Source organism: Bombus affinis, chromosome 3 (assembly GCF_024516045.1).
Source record: "Bombus affinis isolate iyBomAffi1 chromosome 3, iyBomAffi1.2, whole genome shotgun sequence".
NCBI classification, from domain to species: domain Eukaryota; kingdom Metazoa; phylum Arthropoda; class Insecta; order Hymenoptera; family Apidae; genus Bombus; species Bombus affinis.
The window spans coordinates 3,016,042-3,033,068 of record NC_066346.1 but is presented as its reverse complement, the minus strand read 5'-3'; the positions used below and the strand labels follow the sequence as shown (position 1 = coordinate 3,033,068).

The 17,027-nt window shown below is 43.1% G+C and overlaps 2 protein-coding genes and 1 long non-coding RNA gene across 5 annotated transcripts; 1 reads left to right on the top strand and 2 right to left on the bottom strand.

Moving 5' to 3' along the window:
- Nucleotides 1-147: 147 nt before the first annotated feature.
- Nucleotides 148-6,990, bottom strand: LOC126914456 (uncharacterized). Of its 3 annotated transcripts, none has more exons than XM_050718458.1 (4): nt 6,728-6,990; nt 3,444-5,279; nt 2,590-2,833; nt 148-1,370 (listed from the first exon to the last, which is right to left on the bottom strand). In XM_050718458.1, the coding sequence occupies exons 2-4, from the start codon at nt 4,742-4,744 to the stop codon at nt 1,086-1,088; spliced, it is 1,830 nt and encodes a 609-aa protein (XP_050574415.1). In that variant the 5' UTR covers nt 4,745-5,279; nt 6,728-6,990; the 3' UTR covers nt 148-1,085. The 3 variants fall into 3 exon arrangements, with proteins under 3 accessions (XP_050574415.1, XP_050574416.1, XP_050574417.1); XM_050718459.1 differs by lacking the exon at nt 6,728-6,990 and adding an exon at nt 6,529-6,721; XM_050718460.1 differs by lacking the exon at nt 6,728-6,990 and adding an exon at nt 6,344-6,499.
- Nucleotides 6,991-7,749: 759 nt separating this feature from the next.
- Nucleotides 7,750-9,097, bottom strand: LOC126914497 (uncharacterized). The gene is made up of 4 exons (XR_007709665.1): nt 8,710-9,097; nt 8,386-8,584; nt 7,982-8,231; nt 7,750-7,913 (listed from the first exon to the last, which is right to left on the bottom strand). It is a non-coding gene; the product is annotated as an uncharacterized LOC126914497 (long non-coding RNA).
- A 305-nt stretch (nt 9,098-9,402) lies between these two features.
- LOC126914457 (menin) lies at nt 9,403-17,010 on the top strand. The gene is made up of 4 exons (XM_050718461.1): nt 9,403-10,529; nt 10,612-10,922; nt 11,017-11,156; nt 11,245-17,010. Exons 1-4 carry the CDS (start codon nt 9,965-9,967, stop codon nt 12,047-12,049), a joined length of 1,821 nt encoding a protein of 606 aa, XP_050574418.1. The 5' UTR covers nt 9,403-9,964; the 3' UTR covers nt 12,050-17,010.
- Nucleotides 17,011-17,027: the final 17 nt, after the last annotated feature.

The following is a 17,027-nucleotide window of genomic DNA, read 5'->3' as shown; positions in this document are numbered from 1 at the left end:
AAAAATGGAAGCAAATATCGAAACACGAGCGCCATCTACGATTGAAAACCACTGGTACGTACGATAGCAGAAATGGAAGCAAATAACGAAACACGAATAAACCTCGTAAATCATACTGCATTTTTCACGTTATATTAAAGTTACTAATTATATTTTTCGTATCATCTATTCTTCCCTTTATTTTACATACTCGAATTAATGTACATATATCTTTATAAGTCGTATCGTAATTCGAAGATTTTTATCGTCTGGCTTATCGGTGCGTTTGTCCGTTCATTTCAACAAGAAAGAAAATTGTAATGGACGTAATAGCGGAGAAACATGGAAGAGACAAAAACTTCCGAATGCGGTTCTTTGGATCTCACTAGCCGTTTCATCGTGCCGTAGACTCGGATCGTTTCTAAATATCTTCCAACCAATAATCGTGGATAAATCTCGATTAGCGCAAACGAATGTCTATCGTAGTTATCAAGTAATCAAAGGCCCCTTCGACTGCTATCACAAATAGAGAAAAAGAGCGTATCAAATTAAAATAGTTCTTATTGAGGATAATAAAATTTTTCCTTATCTAAGAAATATATGTAAGTATATATCTATATATATATATACATATATGTATGTATATATATATATATACAAAGAGAAAGAGGATCGTTGTTTTTTTGGATTGACATTCACAGTTTTGCGAATTAAAGAATGGTACATGCGTATTTAAATAGCTATTTCTCCATACAATTCACACGCTGCGCAATTCTGCGACGATCTATCGCGAGTGAGCGATTGCAATTGCAAGAAACGCTATGAAATAGTAGAATTTCCGATGTCTCCGTAATGAAATGTAATGTTACAGGTACCTTCGAGCATCAACAAGTTTTTTTATAACGATGCATTAGATCGTATTCTTAGATAACATCGTTCGGACTTGTACAGGTAGAAGCAACCGTGTATCGATCGATATCGAATCGCCGAGCCACCTTCTACCAATTCCTTAAACAAGACCTTTTATCTGTTACAACGCGTCAAAATTTATGATCAAGTAGTTGGAGGAGACGATTTGACACAGGTATAGTGTGAAGTTGTACGCGTCAAACAGCTCCGTACTCTTCGCTAGATGGCGATTCGTCGCTAGGTGGTGGCCTGGCCGGTCTTGGTGGCCTGGGTGGTCTATGCAAGTGTACACCAGGAGCCGGTCTTCTCGGAGGAGGTGGAGGGTGAGTTCCGTAAGAGGTGTCGTCCCCTTCTTCGCTACTGGGCGAAGGAGATGGCGCTCTGTCTTCTTGTTCTTGCAACAGTTGTCGAAACTCTTGTATAGATTCGTTCAGGGACCAAAGTTGAGCGAGCAAAGAGAGATCCAGTTGTCGAAGGCCAAACTGTAAAACGTTACGACGGATTAGCGTATCTACGCGTGTGATGGTATTTACGAACGCGTGGAAATAATATTCGATAACGATTATTCCGTATGTAAATGGATTTAATCGTTATCCGTCGGTTATAGCACTGTTGTTTACTACTTAAGAAAGAAACGTCACAAAGCGTTTGATCCAACGAGACGCATTCGCTTTTAGCACGCGGTTGCCAAGCGGTGGAATTCCAAATTTACTAATTGATGCGATGTACTCTGAAGAGAGTGGCAACTCTCGGGATACTTGCCGTGGGAACGAAGGAAGAGGGAATTGGGTAGGAGACGCAAAATGAGAATGGGAATGAGAGGTGTTGACCAAGAACGAAGGAACAAGAAAGGAGGGAAGAACGAGAGTAGAGGTAGAAAGGAACGAAGGTGAAAGAGAGCGGCCAGAAAAAAGGTGGCGAAGAGGGGAGTCACGCCTGAGGGAATGCAGCGTGGGAGCGGCTGTGCCAGTTCACTCCGTGTGTGGATTAACTATTAAACTATTAGCCCGACTTTCGAGCGAACTATCTTTTGGACGGCGACCGCTATATTCATCGTACATCATAGATCGAAAATTTGACTAGATGGATATAGACTATCTTGCTAGTAAAATAGCTTTCCGTCGACCTGATTCAAAGGAAGAAGGAACGAGGAAAAAAGCTTGTCCTCGACGCAACGGATGACACAAAGAACGCGTTAGTTTCTCGAGAGAAAAGCCCACGCTTTGAATACATATTCACTGTGTTTTACGATGTGGCATACACGCGTAATAAGGCCTCGAGGTAACGGATCCGATCGGAACGACTCCGTTTAACACGACATGTACGAGGTGATAGAAAGGCTGATTATGCTTGAAAAACGTCTGGTTTTCATCTTAGTTACAAAGCTTGACATTCCGCTAACACGCGATGAGTGACGTTTTCATTATTCCGACCTTCCGCCATTTATAGAAACCTTGCATCGTGACTCGTAAATCCGTGGAATTTTCCTAGCGACTCGTTAATCTATAATCTTGACAGAAACACGTGATTAACACCGCCTATTCGAACCAGCCTCCTCTGGCAATTATATCTTTATTCGATCGATATCTTTTCTGCTGTTTCTTTTTAATAAACAGTTCCTATCTACCGGCAAAAAAATGATCTGGCACTAGAGAATGAACAGGTATAAGGATCCGATGATACGAAGTTTTCAATAACCACCATTTCTCTCCTGAGTATGGCCAGCTGTGTATCCAACGTGGTAAGCTGTCGAGCAGGTGGCGATGGCCTGGACGACGATTGGATCGAAGTTTTACCGCCTCTTTGTGTTTTACTGGAAGATCTGGTGGGCGGTGGAGGTGGCTCGCAACCCTCGCTTCGTCCACCGCTCAAATTGAATCCACTGAGACTTCTCGGTAATGGTGGTAGACCTTGCAGGGAAGACATGGCGATCCTTTCTTGTATGCTGGAAAAAACGAGAATTTCATTCGACCAACGAAAAGAAAAGAATCGAATGGAACACAGAGGAGATACATTCCGTTATCTATTCGCACAGTTTATTCAAAACGATCGCTGGTAACTAGAAATCGCGAAAGTTTACTCGACGAAACACGAGATCGCGATTCAATCGACGATCTTTAGCCGTGGCAAAACGTTCGTTCGACTGCACGGACCTTGATATGGTATTCGGTTGTTCGTTCGAACGCCACTGTTTCGCACGAACGGCGACGAAGTAGGTTAGCAGGTAAGGAAAATTAGAAACGGGACGATACTTTGATATTACTCGAGGAAAAAGAAACTACGAAGAGTACATCCGGCATCTTACTTTACTTGTTCTTTTTCGTCGAGTGTTTTGTCACGCGATTAAAATTACGCCAGAAAGCGTATCTTGCGAGTCGAGAAAACCGTGTATCGAATTACTGGATCGTTATATTCGAACGAATCGGGCTACTCGCATGTTTTACAGTGGATATCAAGATCGTTCGATGTGCGAACGCGTTAACGACACGTGCACCGTTCCAGCAACTCTTTCTAACTTTAAAATTATATCGATGCTCTCTTTGACGTTAAACTACCTCGGAACGTTAAAATTGCTGTATTTCTCGTTTTCACAACGATTATATCCGTTGATTCGCGTTCCATCGACGACGTCCCCGTCTTCGCCAGATAGTCTAATCTGCGTGGATGAATAGTGGATACCGGCCTCTAGCCAATCCTGCCGGTGGATGTTGTCGTTGTCGTTATCGTTTTCGTTGGCTCTGTCCCTGTCGTGGTGATCGTCGCGTTGATCGTCGTGGTCGACGACATGCTCACCGCGATCGTTCTTGTTGTCAGAATTATCGTTCGATGTCGTAGCTTTACGGTTCAGTTCGTCGATAACAACCACCGTAGCACGGTCAACATTCGAAACCGAAGGTTGACTGTTTGCGTTCGAACCTTCCGTGCACCGAGTCTCGGCACTTTTCTTCGTCGTCGCGTCACGATATTTTACGAGACACGATCGTTGAGTCGGTATCGGCCTTCTCTCCGACCGTTCGTTTCTCTCCGAAATGCTCGATTTCGATTTTCCGATCGTCGACTCCGAAGCGTCGGACGGCGTATCCTGACAACGTAGAACATCGTTCGGTGATACGCGCGACTCGACCACCGACGGAGGTTTGGCGGCGACGTCGCCGTGATCGGACGATTCCGTCGTCCGAGAAATCGCCGTCTCGGATATCGCGTTGTCCCGTGTTGGTCCATCGATACACTGTTTACCGTTCTCATTCACCGGTGATCTCACACCGCCGGTCACGCCGTTGAAAAAACGTTCATCGAGGGTCACGCGTTCAAAGACACTGGGATACTCTCGACACGAAATCGAACGGTCTTCTTTCCGACGCGATGTAGGGGAAGAAACGACGTCACCGGTGACGGCGTTCCATTCACTGGAATTTCCCTGATATTCCTGTCCGACGACGGGTGTACGGACCCGCCTTTCCCGCGGATTTCCACGGCGGTCGTCCTCGTCCACGCGCCTTTCACTCGAGACTCGGGCAACGGGTTCGCCGCCGTTGCCGCCATCGCCGAGACTCTTGTCGACGACGTGCCGAACCGGATCGTCGTGATCACCGCCTTCGTTCCCGGTTTCTTTCGGAATCGAGTCTTTGATCGACTCGTAAACGACCGTCCGACCAGCGGCCGGACTCACCACCTGTTGCCGATTGTTCAATCGGTCTCGATCGGATCTCCACGGTTTCGTGTTGGGCGGTGGTGGGGCCTGCCTAGTCGGACAGGGTGGCCTTGGTGATCTTTTAAGGGCTTCGGCGACCACCTGCCGACTCGGCCGTGGTGGTACCGGTGGTGGGTGAGGTCTCTGCGTCGCTGCCAAGTGCATTTTATCTGCGATCTCTTCCACTGCAGCGGCCCTTCTCTACGAGCGGCTACCGTCGTCTCACCGTACCACGAACATGCTTCTGTTTTATCCGAGCACCGTAATCGAGGTCGTAGCTGATAACCACAATCTCGGTTATCTCTGTTTATTCCATCTCCGTTTATTCCGACGATAAGTCTCTACCGGTCGATTATGTCACGTTCGAAACACTTCGTTTCGATGGGCGACGACTGACCGATAGTTATCTGAAGTCGCGTTATTGCCGTTATCGATGATAAATCAACGTTCGAAATTAAGCGACGAGATTGTTCGTCGAACGTCGTTCGTTGCGTCTTTTACGTTCCATAGATTTTGACGTTCGCTACGCGATCAACGTCGACGCGATTCCAGCACGATACGCCAATGCAGTGCGACGTTCAACCACGTAGTTTCTCTTTCACTCCAGTTTTGCTATTTATTCTCTTTGAGTTATCTCTCATCCACCTTCGGTCTTCGTTCTGTTCCACCTCCTTCCAGTACTCGTACACATGAGTTGTTCCTTCGAGAAGCACCAACGCAAATAAAAAATGATTACTCGAACGTCGCGCGTACGATCGTCTCCGTGACTCACGGTTTCACGAGAAATCACCAGGTTCGATTCGAGGAACGCGCGACATTTTCAAAGACGCTGGATCATTCAAACGCGAAACAAGCGCGAAACGTTGCCGCGATGTGAAGCGAGTCGAGTTGATGCGAGTTGAGGCGAGTTGTGGCGAGTCGTGGCAAGGTAAGACGAGGTGAGACGAAGTGAGAGGAAGTGAGGTGCGGTGAGGTGAGGTACGGTGAGGTGAGGTGAGGCGAGGCGAGGTAAGCTGTGGTGAGGCGAAGTGAGGTGAGGCGAGGTACGGTGCGGTGCGGTGCGGTACAGTGAGGCTAGGCGAGGCGAGGCAAGGCGAGGTGAGGCGAGGCGAGACGAGGTAAGGTGAGGCGAGGTGAGGTGAGGTGAGATGAGACGAGCAGCGATGAGGTGAGGTGAGGTGAGGCGAGGTGAGGCGATGCGAGGCGAAGCGGCACGTTAGGTTAGACCGACGAGGACTCGGTTGAAGAAACTCGGTCCCTGGTATCCTCGATCCGCTATCGCCTCTATCCTATGTCTCTCGACCCCTTTCCCCTCTTTGGATCGACTAGTGGTCCACCGCGGTAGCGCGTTCTATGCTCCGTTTCTCTCGGTTACTCGCTGAACGACCCGCTGCTAACTGACTCCGCGATCCCACAAACATCCTTCGCGTTCGAGGAACCACGTGACTGAGCTGGAACTCGAGCTCCAGCCCAAGTTCTCGAGGCAGCAGCATCGGATAGACAACCGAGCAATGGACGTGCTACGCCGAACCTTTGCGCCTATATTTCCCGACCGTATATACGTGTGCGAAATGGCACGTCAGTGTAGCAGCCAGTCGGACAACCAGTCGGCTAGCAAAAGGACACGCCGGAAAGGCTCGCAGAGTGAAACGGTTGCGACTACTATCGCGGTACTATTCGCAGGCTCGAAGATGGAAAGAACAAGTCGATTACGCGGCTGTGTATATAGATACGCGTAGTAGAAAATTTAAGGAATGCAATTACATCGATAAAGTCCATATTTGGTAATATTTTCTCAAAACGTTCGAGCCACTTGGATATAACTTGTAATTAGGTTCCTCAAAGTGCTGTCAAGCATTCGTACATGTCGATCATTACAGTGTATCTCGAAATATATATTTGTGAAATAACGATGGTCGTGCGACGATATTGCGCGAATATACGTGTACCTTCGAATTTCGCACTCTGTTTCACGACGTACAGAACAGTCGCTCGTTCTACTTTCACCCTAATTCGTTCGCACGGAAGCCAAATCGATCCTACGTTTGCAAACTGTTGTGCGCTGCATCGCATAAAAGTCGGCAATTTTTCGATCCCGGATTAAGCGATAATCCGATAACACGAGATACGTCAGCTTAAAAATCTTACTTATGATATTTTCTTTTAAGACGAGTATCAACGATTAGTGGAAAAAGTAGATAAGAAAATTGATAAATCTGTAAAGTGAAATTTTTGTTGCGCGCGATTCAGTCACAGAAATTACGAACGTTCCGGGTTGCGCCGCAAAGAGTTGTGCACACCAGCCGTATGGCTTTAGATGGCGTTAGATAACACTGCTACCATAAATAAATTCGCTAAAGAACGCGTATTCGCGCGCGTATCGTAAAATATGAATCGGACGGTATTGAATTACGCACGATCGACACGAGAGCTTCCCTGATGTGATACTGCATTCGCACAACGGCTGCTCGCACTCGTGAAATACTGTTACGTAAGCGCGGGCTACGAGAATCTCTTTATTACATCCAAATACACCGTTAACTCTACGATTCGACGCAATCTAACCGAATCGTGTTTTCGAACGAAATCTCCCGGCACCCTACTACTGCTAATTTTCAGTAATTTTCGCTAATGATGGACAATTCCGTTTCCGTAGTGGTTTTCATCGAACCATCGTGGATTCACGAGTAATTGCTAAGAATCAATTGTCCATTGATTATTGTGCGATTATGCCCACTTATAGAATTTAACAACGATAACGGTCGATTAATTGTAAAGCTTTGTTTTGTGACCTACATCGAAGTTATGAATCGTTTTAAACGAACTTTGCACAGAACAGAAGCGAAGTCGTAGAAAGTCGGCAAATTTTCATAGGGAGAATTGAAAGGTGACAGTATTGAAACGGCAATATACGTATGTACACGCAAGTACGTATGTACGCCAAGCAAACCTATTTCGTCGTTACGCTTTTTTTAGTTAAATTGCAACAAAATATGCCACCTTTTTACTGTAAGAGATCGAGAATTTCCAAAGAACGTGCGACAATGACCATAATGTAGAAAGAAACGATGACGAACGATAGCTAACGTTTTCGTCGAATAGAAATTGATGGAATGCTTCGCCTCGAATGAATTCCCTTGGTACATACAACTCACAATGAACGACATTACCTGATTACTCGTTGCGTGCTGACACCTGCGGGACTATCGGCAAACCAACTACTCCTTGAACTTCCATTCTTGACGACACATCGGACAGAGATGCCTGGTTTGATGAGTATTCAACCACTTCATGATGCAGTGTATGTGGAAGCAATGCGAGCATTGGCCCCAAACTGGAACAGTATAGAATGTTTTTACACTATAAACGTTTCTTCCTCGGTTAAGTATCGTAGACACACACACTTTATGTTATCGATGACCACCGGTAATCACCAGACTTTGTTGAGTTTACATTGACACGCGCGAGTACGCGCGCGTCAGAACGTGAGGTATCGTGTGCGAGCGATCCGTTTCATTCGGCACACCGATCGATATTAATGTCTACAGCTGCGCAAACGCTGTCGCGGCATTTTACAAACCTTCGTTCTATCGAACCCTCGTCGTTTCTCATCCACCTTTTCTCTACGCTATTTTCCTTATTACTTTCGTTTCTACATAATCGCAAAAAATAAACGATTCAATAAACCAAACAACGTTCGATACCTTTATGTTTTCATTTTTTTCACCCGATAAACGCGCTTAATCAGTTTTACACAAATATCGAGCTTCGATCTTCGCTAATTCAAGAAATTAAATTAAACTTACCTAAAGGACAATCGTCTCCGGGAATCCTACAGTCTGGACAACTTGCATCAAAAGGCATTCTACATATACCGCAATTGTCATCGTTTGCTATCCAACGCCAGGTGGCAACACCAGTCCAACCTTAAAAAATGTTTACGATTGTTTACTTCTGTATCTAGCGGTTCGTGATTTAATCTACACGATTAAATGGTAACGAAAACTGTAAATAAATAGAACGAATGATATAGCAACTTGTATCTGCTTCGTACGCCTAGCTATCGGTAATTGCAAAAATAAACGAAATGTACTTACGAACAGATTGAACATTCCGATTTGAATACTTACTTTTTATCGTGACTTTCATTTTATGTGCGCAGCAACGAAATAATTTATTACGTAAAGCGTTGACCAGTGAATGCACGCTGTAAATTAAGCACTGTGAAAAATATATGTTATACCGATATTTTATAAACCACAAAAGACAAACCGTTTATGAAAGACGACTTAAGATTGAAAATGTCTTAACGAATACTGCACTACAGTCCGGCAACAACGACGCCGCTATGCGACGGGCAACAGAAACTGTTACTAGGCCGCCATACATTCGAACAGAAAGGAGAAACGAGTGGAATATACGATCGTGACTGTGATTGCGAGAAAAATTTATGATAAGATGTCTCGTGCGTGCATTGTACCGTTTTGCAATAGTAGATATAAATACGACAAAAGGTATTCGTTATTTAAAATAATTGGAAATATAGATTTAAGATAGGAATGGGCGAAAGTCATTCCTGGAATGATAGAATTGAAATCGCAGTAACTCCCATTTAAAAAACATTTTAAAGACAAATATACATATAATAAGATGAAAAGTAATTCAGAGAGACAATTGTAACAACATACTGTTTGAGATAATTAATACTGTTTTGCGTATGTTTTGTGTTGTTACAGTAATAGATAAATAAAATATAATATTGTTGAATGTATATATAGAAAATATTTCATTTAATTGGTTAATATACATATATACCTGTCTGCATTTATACCAGCTAACATATACTGTTAACTACCATATACTGTTGGTCGTATATATGTGCAAGAACAATTTATATAAATAAATATCAAAGTATAAAGCAAATTGAAGGTAAATGAAATTGAATACCATATGAATATATGGAGAAATAGTTGTTTCAAGCGCTTAAGGTGTCTTAAATTAGTGCACTGATTCTGTGGAAAATTCTAGAACGTAAAACGCGCGCATCGATAATTGTTTAATTTACTTTGGATTGACGTCGCTCGCGTAGAAACTCGCCTTTTCGTTTTGTTGTATGATAGAGCCGCGTTGGAAACGGTCCTAGTGGCGGCGCGCCGCTAGGTGATATACGGTTGTGGTTCGTTTTGTGATGCGGAAATGTAAAAGTTTCGCATTGAGAAGAAGAAAATCGACATTGACTAGCGTATATCGTTAGTCAAGGAAAAGGAAGTCACACGGATCACACGATTTCGTCGAGAGTTTCTGTCAAGATAAACGTGAAACAGGATGACACTCGTGGTTTAAGCAAAGATCTCGATCTCGTGTGTTCAGCCTGCCAATCGCGACATGGCGGGTTTTCGAGACGAGGATAAGGCACTATTTCCTATTCAGAGCATCTCCTCCATCGTACGAATCTTCCAAAATCAGTTAGAAAACAGCTCGGAACCAGATTTGGCTTTGCTCTCGATTCTCGTCGGTGCAGTCGAGAATTCCCTAACCTGCAATAGAACATTTGCGTCGCAGGAGACCACTGTTTTTGACGAGCCGAAATTGCCGGCTGTTGAGTTTCATATTGCTGAAGCACTTTATACCAAGTTTCACGCAGTGATTAAGGGTGCGGTGGATCTTACGGTTTACGATACGAGATACGCGACTCGAGAACTCGTCAAAAAAGTCTCCGACGTTATATGGAACTCTCTAACTAGAAGCTATTACAAAGATCGCGCGCATTTACAAAGTCTCTATAGCTACCTCACAGCTAATAAATTGGATTGTTTCGGCGTTGCCTTTGCCGTGGTTGCCGGCTGTCAGGTATTGGGATTTAAAGATGTACACCTTGCTATGTCAGAAGATCATGCCTGGGTGGTTTACGGAGAGGATGGAACTGAAACTGCTGAAGTTACTTGGCATGGTAAGCCATACCTGAAGTTAAAAAGATATTGAACCTAATGCAATTTGATAACTACTAAACCCGATCCTATGTCTTTCATTAGGGAAGGGAAATGAGGATAAACGTGGCCAACCGGTCGAACCTGGTGTAGCTTCTCGATCATGGTTATATGTGAATGGGCAAGCTGTAGTATGCTCTAGAGCAATGGAAGTTGCTACTATAGTATCGGCTATAAATCCTAGTTTAAGCGCTACATCAGACGCAGCTGAGGTTGCATTGCTTCAACAAGAACTGTTATGGCTGTTGTACGATTTGGGTCATCTCGCCAAGTATCCTATGGCTCTTGGTAATCTGGGAGATCTCGAGGAAGCAGCTCCAACTCCAGGCAGGCCTCCTGCTATAGATCTCTTTCAGGTATCTTACAAGTTATAAACGAGTATTAGTAGTTGAACTTGTTAATAATTTCAATAAAGGATACACGTAATTTCTTAATGCATGTAATTTCTAGGAAGCTATACGATCAGCGAGAAAATATTATGGAAATGCTCACGTGTATCCATATACTTATCAAGGTGGTTACTTGTATAGACACGGATTGCATGCCAACGCGTTGTCATCATGGGCAGATGCGGCAGATGTTTTAAGGAAGTAAGTACCAATCGACAGAGAATATGATATCCGAAATGAAATTACGAAATTTGTAATCGACGACTATCCCGATTCTAATGTGCAATAGGTATGATTATTCGAGGGACGATGGGGAGATATACAAGGAATTGTTGGAAATAGCGAACGAGCTTATACCTCATACGGTACGAGCTGACGAACGCTTGTTACGACAACCGCGCTGTTTTGCTTATTTGTTGAGGTTTTATGACGGAATTTGTCAGTGGGAAGAAGGAGCAAACACGCCGGTATTACACATAGGATGGGCACGACCATTGGTAAATACCATTTCAAAGTTCGATGCTAGTATTCGTGCTCAGGTAATTATCGATTGTTATGACGTGGAAGCGAAACAGGAAGAAGAAAAGTCGCAGAAAAGGGAGACAAGTCCGGAGGAAACGCTGAACAATAATAACAACAATTACTGTAAAACTAAAGAGAGGGGCAACGCGGCCCGCGACCTGATCAAAAGCTTAGAGTCTAAAGTACCTCCTAATCCAGCACCGATGCATCCTAGTATTCAAGCGTTGACGGCAGCATGTAGCGAAAAGATACTTAATAGGGATTACCTGCTGCAGGGTGGCGGGGAACCGTTTGTTGCTCCGTCGGATGACGCTTTACCTCCCGCACCTTCCACTTCCCAGGAGAACCTTGATCCCGAGGTGGAGACTGATTCCGAACACGAAAGACCAAGGATAACTTTGTACAGTCAAAAAATGAAGGGTCTGAAAGACTTGTTGTTGGCTGAAAAGTTAAACACGCATGCGATATCGTTGCAGCTAACCGCACAGAGCCAGGTACAAATCGGTAAAAAGTCGCGTAATACCGACGAGGTTGGAGTTAGTCAACGTCCAAAAAGGACGCGTCGCGAATAGTATAAGATTTTTGACCGGCGTTTCGGTATCGTAAAGTATTGATGTAAGAGCAGCGCAGATATAGTGCCACTGGATTCATTTTGGTCGGAAAAGAATCTCAATCTTTGCTCACGGTTTCATTCTATTCGAGTGAATTTCTGACCCAAGCTTCTCGCGTTTCCGTCTACAGCTATTTTACTCTGGAAAGCGGACGATATAGCGATGACGACGACGTTGTGCCGTTTTGTTCGAACCCCGTGTCCCGTGCGCGTTTTCGTTTCAAAGAATGATTCCGATGCTTTCAACTGTCGTGCGGATTTCCACAAAGTACGTCCGCGCGTAATCTTCGGAACGTACTGTCGTCGTTAGATAATAAGCAAAAAATGGATAAGAACAAATTTATAGAAGAGTACAAAAAGGATTTTCTCGATTTTAAGTTAAATGTGCCGAAACCGTGAGTGCTTACGTTTCTTCGTATTTTCACGTTGAATATGTATTTAACTGTAAAAATATCTTGTCTCTTCCACAGTGCGTAAAGCTGTGAGTAAATTTCATGTCGATTGGGTAAGGGTGGTGTGGATGGGTGATCGGTTGTGAGAATAGGAATGGCGTGGGACTAGAGGAATTGTGATTGCGCAAATGAAATAGAAAAACGAATCGGACAATGTACCTAATGTATCTTCGCGGAGAGATCAGATTCTCAGCACAGTTATTTATTCTACGATCGGTAATGATGATCGTCGGCGGATCGATTAGTTTCGATCTCGTCTTTTATCCTATTTCTAATCTCTTGTTGCACCTTTATTTATTGATCCACGTGTTTTTTTATCGAACTATCGCACTTCGCATATATTAAAATTAACAAGTTGTCGTTAATGTTTTTTACACGATAGTTAAATCTTTTGTTAGACGTACGCTTTTATGATCTAGTAAGAGAGACCACATACATTCCACACTCCGTAAGTGGTGCAAACTAATTAAGTTTTTACCTAAGGTATTTTAAGCATAAAATGCTCGCTTATTTTTATAACTATTTATTTTCAGAGTAATTATAAGTATCTACTACTAGATTCTATTCTTTCGCCACTCGATAGGTAGAACAGGTGAAACGTAGTCCACCGAAACGTGGTACACAGAGTGAAAAGTATTGGACGATATTTCGTCCGTAACGTGTGTGTATATGCGTGTGCGTGTATGTGTATGTGTGTGCGCGTGTGTTTCACAGTACATATATGGAACGAGATACGATAGCTCGTGAAGTTGATCGCGAAATGGGAAACGATACGTACGCGATACGTACGCGATACGTATGAAGTTCCTGAGAGTTTTTCGCGACGTCGTGTAACGTACAAATAATTTTCTTCCGACGTAGCACGCGTCACTCCTTTACGCGCGTATCAGAGAATCCGATGATGAAGATTTTCCTAATTGTTTTCCCCTTTACTTGGCATTTTAATTACAGATCAAGTCACGTGCCGCTTTGTCGCCCTTCGATCAACTATCAGTATTTTGGAAAATTATTCATGCACGCTACGTACGCGCGCGATGCTAGGTGAAATCGTTGATTATCATTAGTGGCTTTGAGTCGGGCACACAACACCTTTCTACGACTTTTATTTCTCCAATGTTTGTCCTCTTGTACAGGTGCACTCCTACGGACACGATACAAATCGAATACTAGAAAAGTAATCGTGACATCGATATTGATGCGAATAGAAATTATTCCACGACGATATCTAGGCGGATTGTTGTAGTATATGTTGTTGAATGAAATGAATATAAACGATCCGAGCAAACCGACGATCACTTAAATAATGAAGGGCGCTATCTTACTGTGATGCTGAATATATACTATATTATACTATATATATATACATAAATATATATATGTGTGCGCGCGCGTATGCGTATATATATATGTATCTGTACACACACTCACACATATATACATAATTATATAATTAATAATTGTAGTATGTAACTGATGACTCGGCGTCGGTAGGTTTTCATTTTGTCGCACGAGGTGAAATTGTTAACGCGCGGCGCCGAATTGTAATTATTTTAAAAGGCTGCAGGAACGAGAGTAGATACGAGAGAGAAAGACAAAGGAAAAAGAAACAAGGAAGAAGAGGTGTCCGTTGAATCCGTACTGTTCGCGTATTAATATAAGTAATGTTTTCGAATCTTTTTCAATGCGTTTTTGAGATAATATTACCGATCAGACACATATTTTTCTCTCCTGGATATGTGGCACGTTACCGTGTAGTGTAATCGACATTGTGTGAAAATTGTATCGTCATCGCGTGTATCGAAAATTGTAATACACATAGAAAGGGAGAGTAACGCGTGCGTTGCGAGTATAGATTCTTGTAAAATCGAGATATTGTACACTCGTATATGTACGAAACGGATTATTATTTTTCATCGTCAAAACGATGTTAAACGATGTTTAAATGTGTGCATGTGTTTTTCAAACAGGAACTGACTTGTTCCGCTGTTTTGTAACTTATTTTTTAATTATTTTAAATCCGAATATTCTACGAACCAATTGTGTCCGCGGTTTTATGCGTTATTATCATTCTGCAACATATTGCGAAGAAGCAGAAGGCAAGATAATTAAAAATGTAAAAAAGAAAAGTAACGGTCGTTACTAGATGAAGGAATACTTTTATCACTAAATTATACCGTTTCGCGTGTAGTATTTTGTTGTTTTTTCTTCTTTTCTTTTCTTATTTCTTTGACAGCGGTAAAGGAACGTTTTAAGAGACTACAGGGATTACTATGCGTAAAAGTAATAAGAATAATAGGAGAAGAACTGATGCAACAGAACAGTATTTTTGTATTAGCTATGTCGCGCAGAGGTGTTCTCTCTCTCTCTTTCTCTCTCTCTCTCTCTCTCTCTCTCTTTTTCTCTTCGAAATATTAATATTCGTAATATTCGGACGTTTAGGGATGAAAGATTGGGATGAAACATCCGTTTCAGTGTCACGGTAACGGTCATCGCGTGCTCGAAGCAAATTAGGAAAACGAAATGTATCTGCGGTGAGAATTCGAAACAACTGTAGAAAAAATAGGGAACGACGATGGATAATCGAAAAATAGTCGAGAAAAGGAATACCGACGAAGCGTCTATCCGTTATCGATCTCGTTCTCGTCCGACTTATTTTCCGGCAGTTCGATCATTATTCGATTATCGATCCTCGTTTGGACATATCGATGGGAGGAAATACTACGCATGCTGCATAAACCTCCGCCTCTGTTCGTGCTTTCCCGTTTGCCAGCCGTATCAATATCAATCCTTCGTGTACTTGTTTTTCTTTCATTTTTTCTTAACCTTGTTACCATCACACTTCATCGATTCGTCTCGAAGAATATGAGAACAAGATCGTGTGCTATTTCTTTTCGTCGTCTTGGTAAACTCTCCACGAAATTCCTCTCTGTTTCTTTCGGTCTCCCCCGATTCTCTTCCTCGAACCAATTCTAGTTTTACCGGGTAAGATGTTGCCGCTTTTGCAATGCTAAAAAATCAAAAATTCGGAACAGGAGGAGGAATAGAGGTGACAACGTATGTTTATGCTTATTCGTTTTTAGTGCCATACAACGCTACAGTCGGAAACGACTAGCGAATATATTTTTCGTTCTCATTCTGTCGCTATGTTCTCACTCTTCGTCGTTGTGTTACTGATTGTCTAGTTTCACGGTATTCTATTACCGAGGCGTATCGACATAAAAAAAAAGAAAGGAGGGGAAAAACGTGGATGATGTTTATAAGAGGAACAGGGAAAATGACAGGGAAAGATCGTGCGTTTGAACAGCTGTTCGCTTTGTGGATCGAGTTTTTGTATGATTATAGCGGGGAACGTGAGAGTAGGCGGAGGATATCGGAAGATTGCATGGAATAACAAATGCGCGATCCAAGGATGATACGTGCTTCTTACCGCGCTCGTAAAATGAGCACCGGTGGTAACGCGGGCGCGGTTCTTTATCAACGATAACACGCTTAGTATGCATTCGATCGAGTTTTACCTTCGACGGAACGTGTTTCGCTAGGCGCGTAACGAGGAGACGCTGCGCTATGCTAACTAGAGAGTAAAATCAACTTGGAAACGTACGAATGCGTTAAGCTAATTACATTTGCTATAGCGTACATTCTTATGTAAGTACTTAAGAAGCGAACGGATTGTCGACAGATCGCGCAAACTTTCCGATCCCGATAATACGTGTGTTGCGTGTTGCGAACGATGGCTGTCTAGATCTAGAATGTGATCGTGGGGGGCATGTGATATGTGTCGGTGATGGCGATGGCTGAGTCGTAGTAGAATGGAATGGTACGGAACGCTTTTCATCGAGCGAAAACAGATGAGCGAAAGAGCGTATTTGGAGGAGAAGTTGGAACACGTTCGCAATCAGTTCATCGAAACGGTATTTGGAACATCGTTAGTCTAGGATCGGACTCCGACTAATTGTAAGCAGATAGCGCGATACGACATCTCGTTTACCTTGTATACCCCTGATGGTATGTGAATTTCGTAAGTCGAAACACCAAGAGACGGTTACGATTCATCGCTTCGTCGTGCGATGATCGTTACATCTTTTCACACACGATATGTGTACCATCGCGTGAGATTGCGGTTACAGGTTTTTCCCTTCAGACAGACGGGTATTCTGATATAAATATACGCACGCATGTATATAAGTACATACATATAAAAGAAAACCAGAATCTGTTACAAGCTGTTTAAAGAGCGGATTATCGTAAAAAAAATTTTACCGTAGATTATATGGTCGAATAATCTGTATTATTCACTCGGACGTTCAACGCATGATAGACGAATGCGCTCACCAGCGGTATTTCCGTTGGCCCCGAACAGAAAAGAACGTGTAATCACAACTATTGTTAACCGGTACGAAACAGTGAGTTTTCAGGCATCATGGAAATGTCTTGTTTTTTTCTGTGAATTACAATAAACTATTTTATTCTACGTGTCGTGGTTATTGC

Excerpts from the sequence above, each read along its gene's own strand:
- LOC126914456 (XM_050718458.1), bottom strand. The coding sequence starts at position 4,744 with ATGCACTTGGCAGCGACGCAGAGACCTCACCCACCACCGGTACCACCA. Across the intron at positions 2,834-3,443 it reads AGCAATTTTAACGTTCCGAG|CATACAAGAAAGGATCGCCA; the intron begins GTAGTTTAACGT and ends CGTTTTTTCCAG. Across the intron at positions 1,371-2,589 it reads CCATACTCAGGAGAGAAATG|TTTGGCCTTCGACAACTGGA; the intron begins GTGGTTATTGAA and ends AACGTTTTACAG.
- LOC126914457 (XM_050718461.1), top strand. The coding sequence starts at position 9,965 with ATGGCGGGTTTTCGAGACGAGGATAAGGCACTATTTCCTATTCAGAGC. Across the intron at positions 10,530-10,611 it reads TGCTGAAGTTACTTGGCATG|GGAAGGGAAATGAGGATAAA; the intron begins GTAAGCCATACC and ends GTCTTTCATTAG. Across the intron at positions 11,157-11,244 it reads GCGGCAGATGTTTTAAGGAA|GTATGATTATTCGAGGGACG; the intron begins GTAAGTACCAAT and ends AATGTGCAATAG.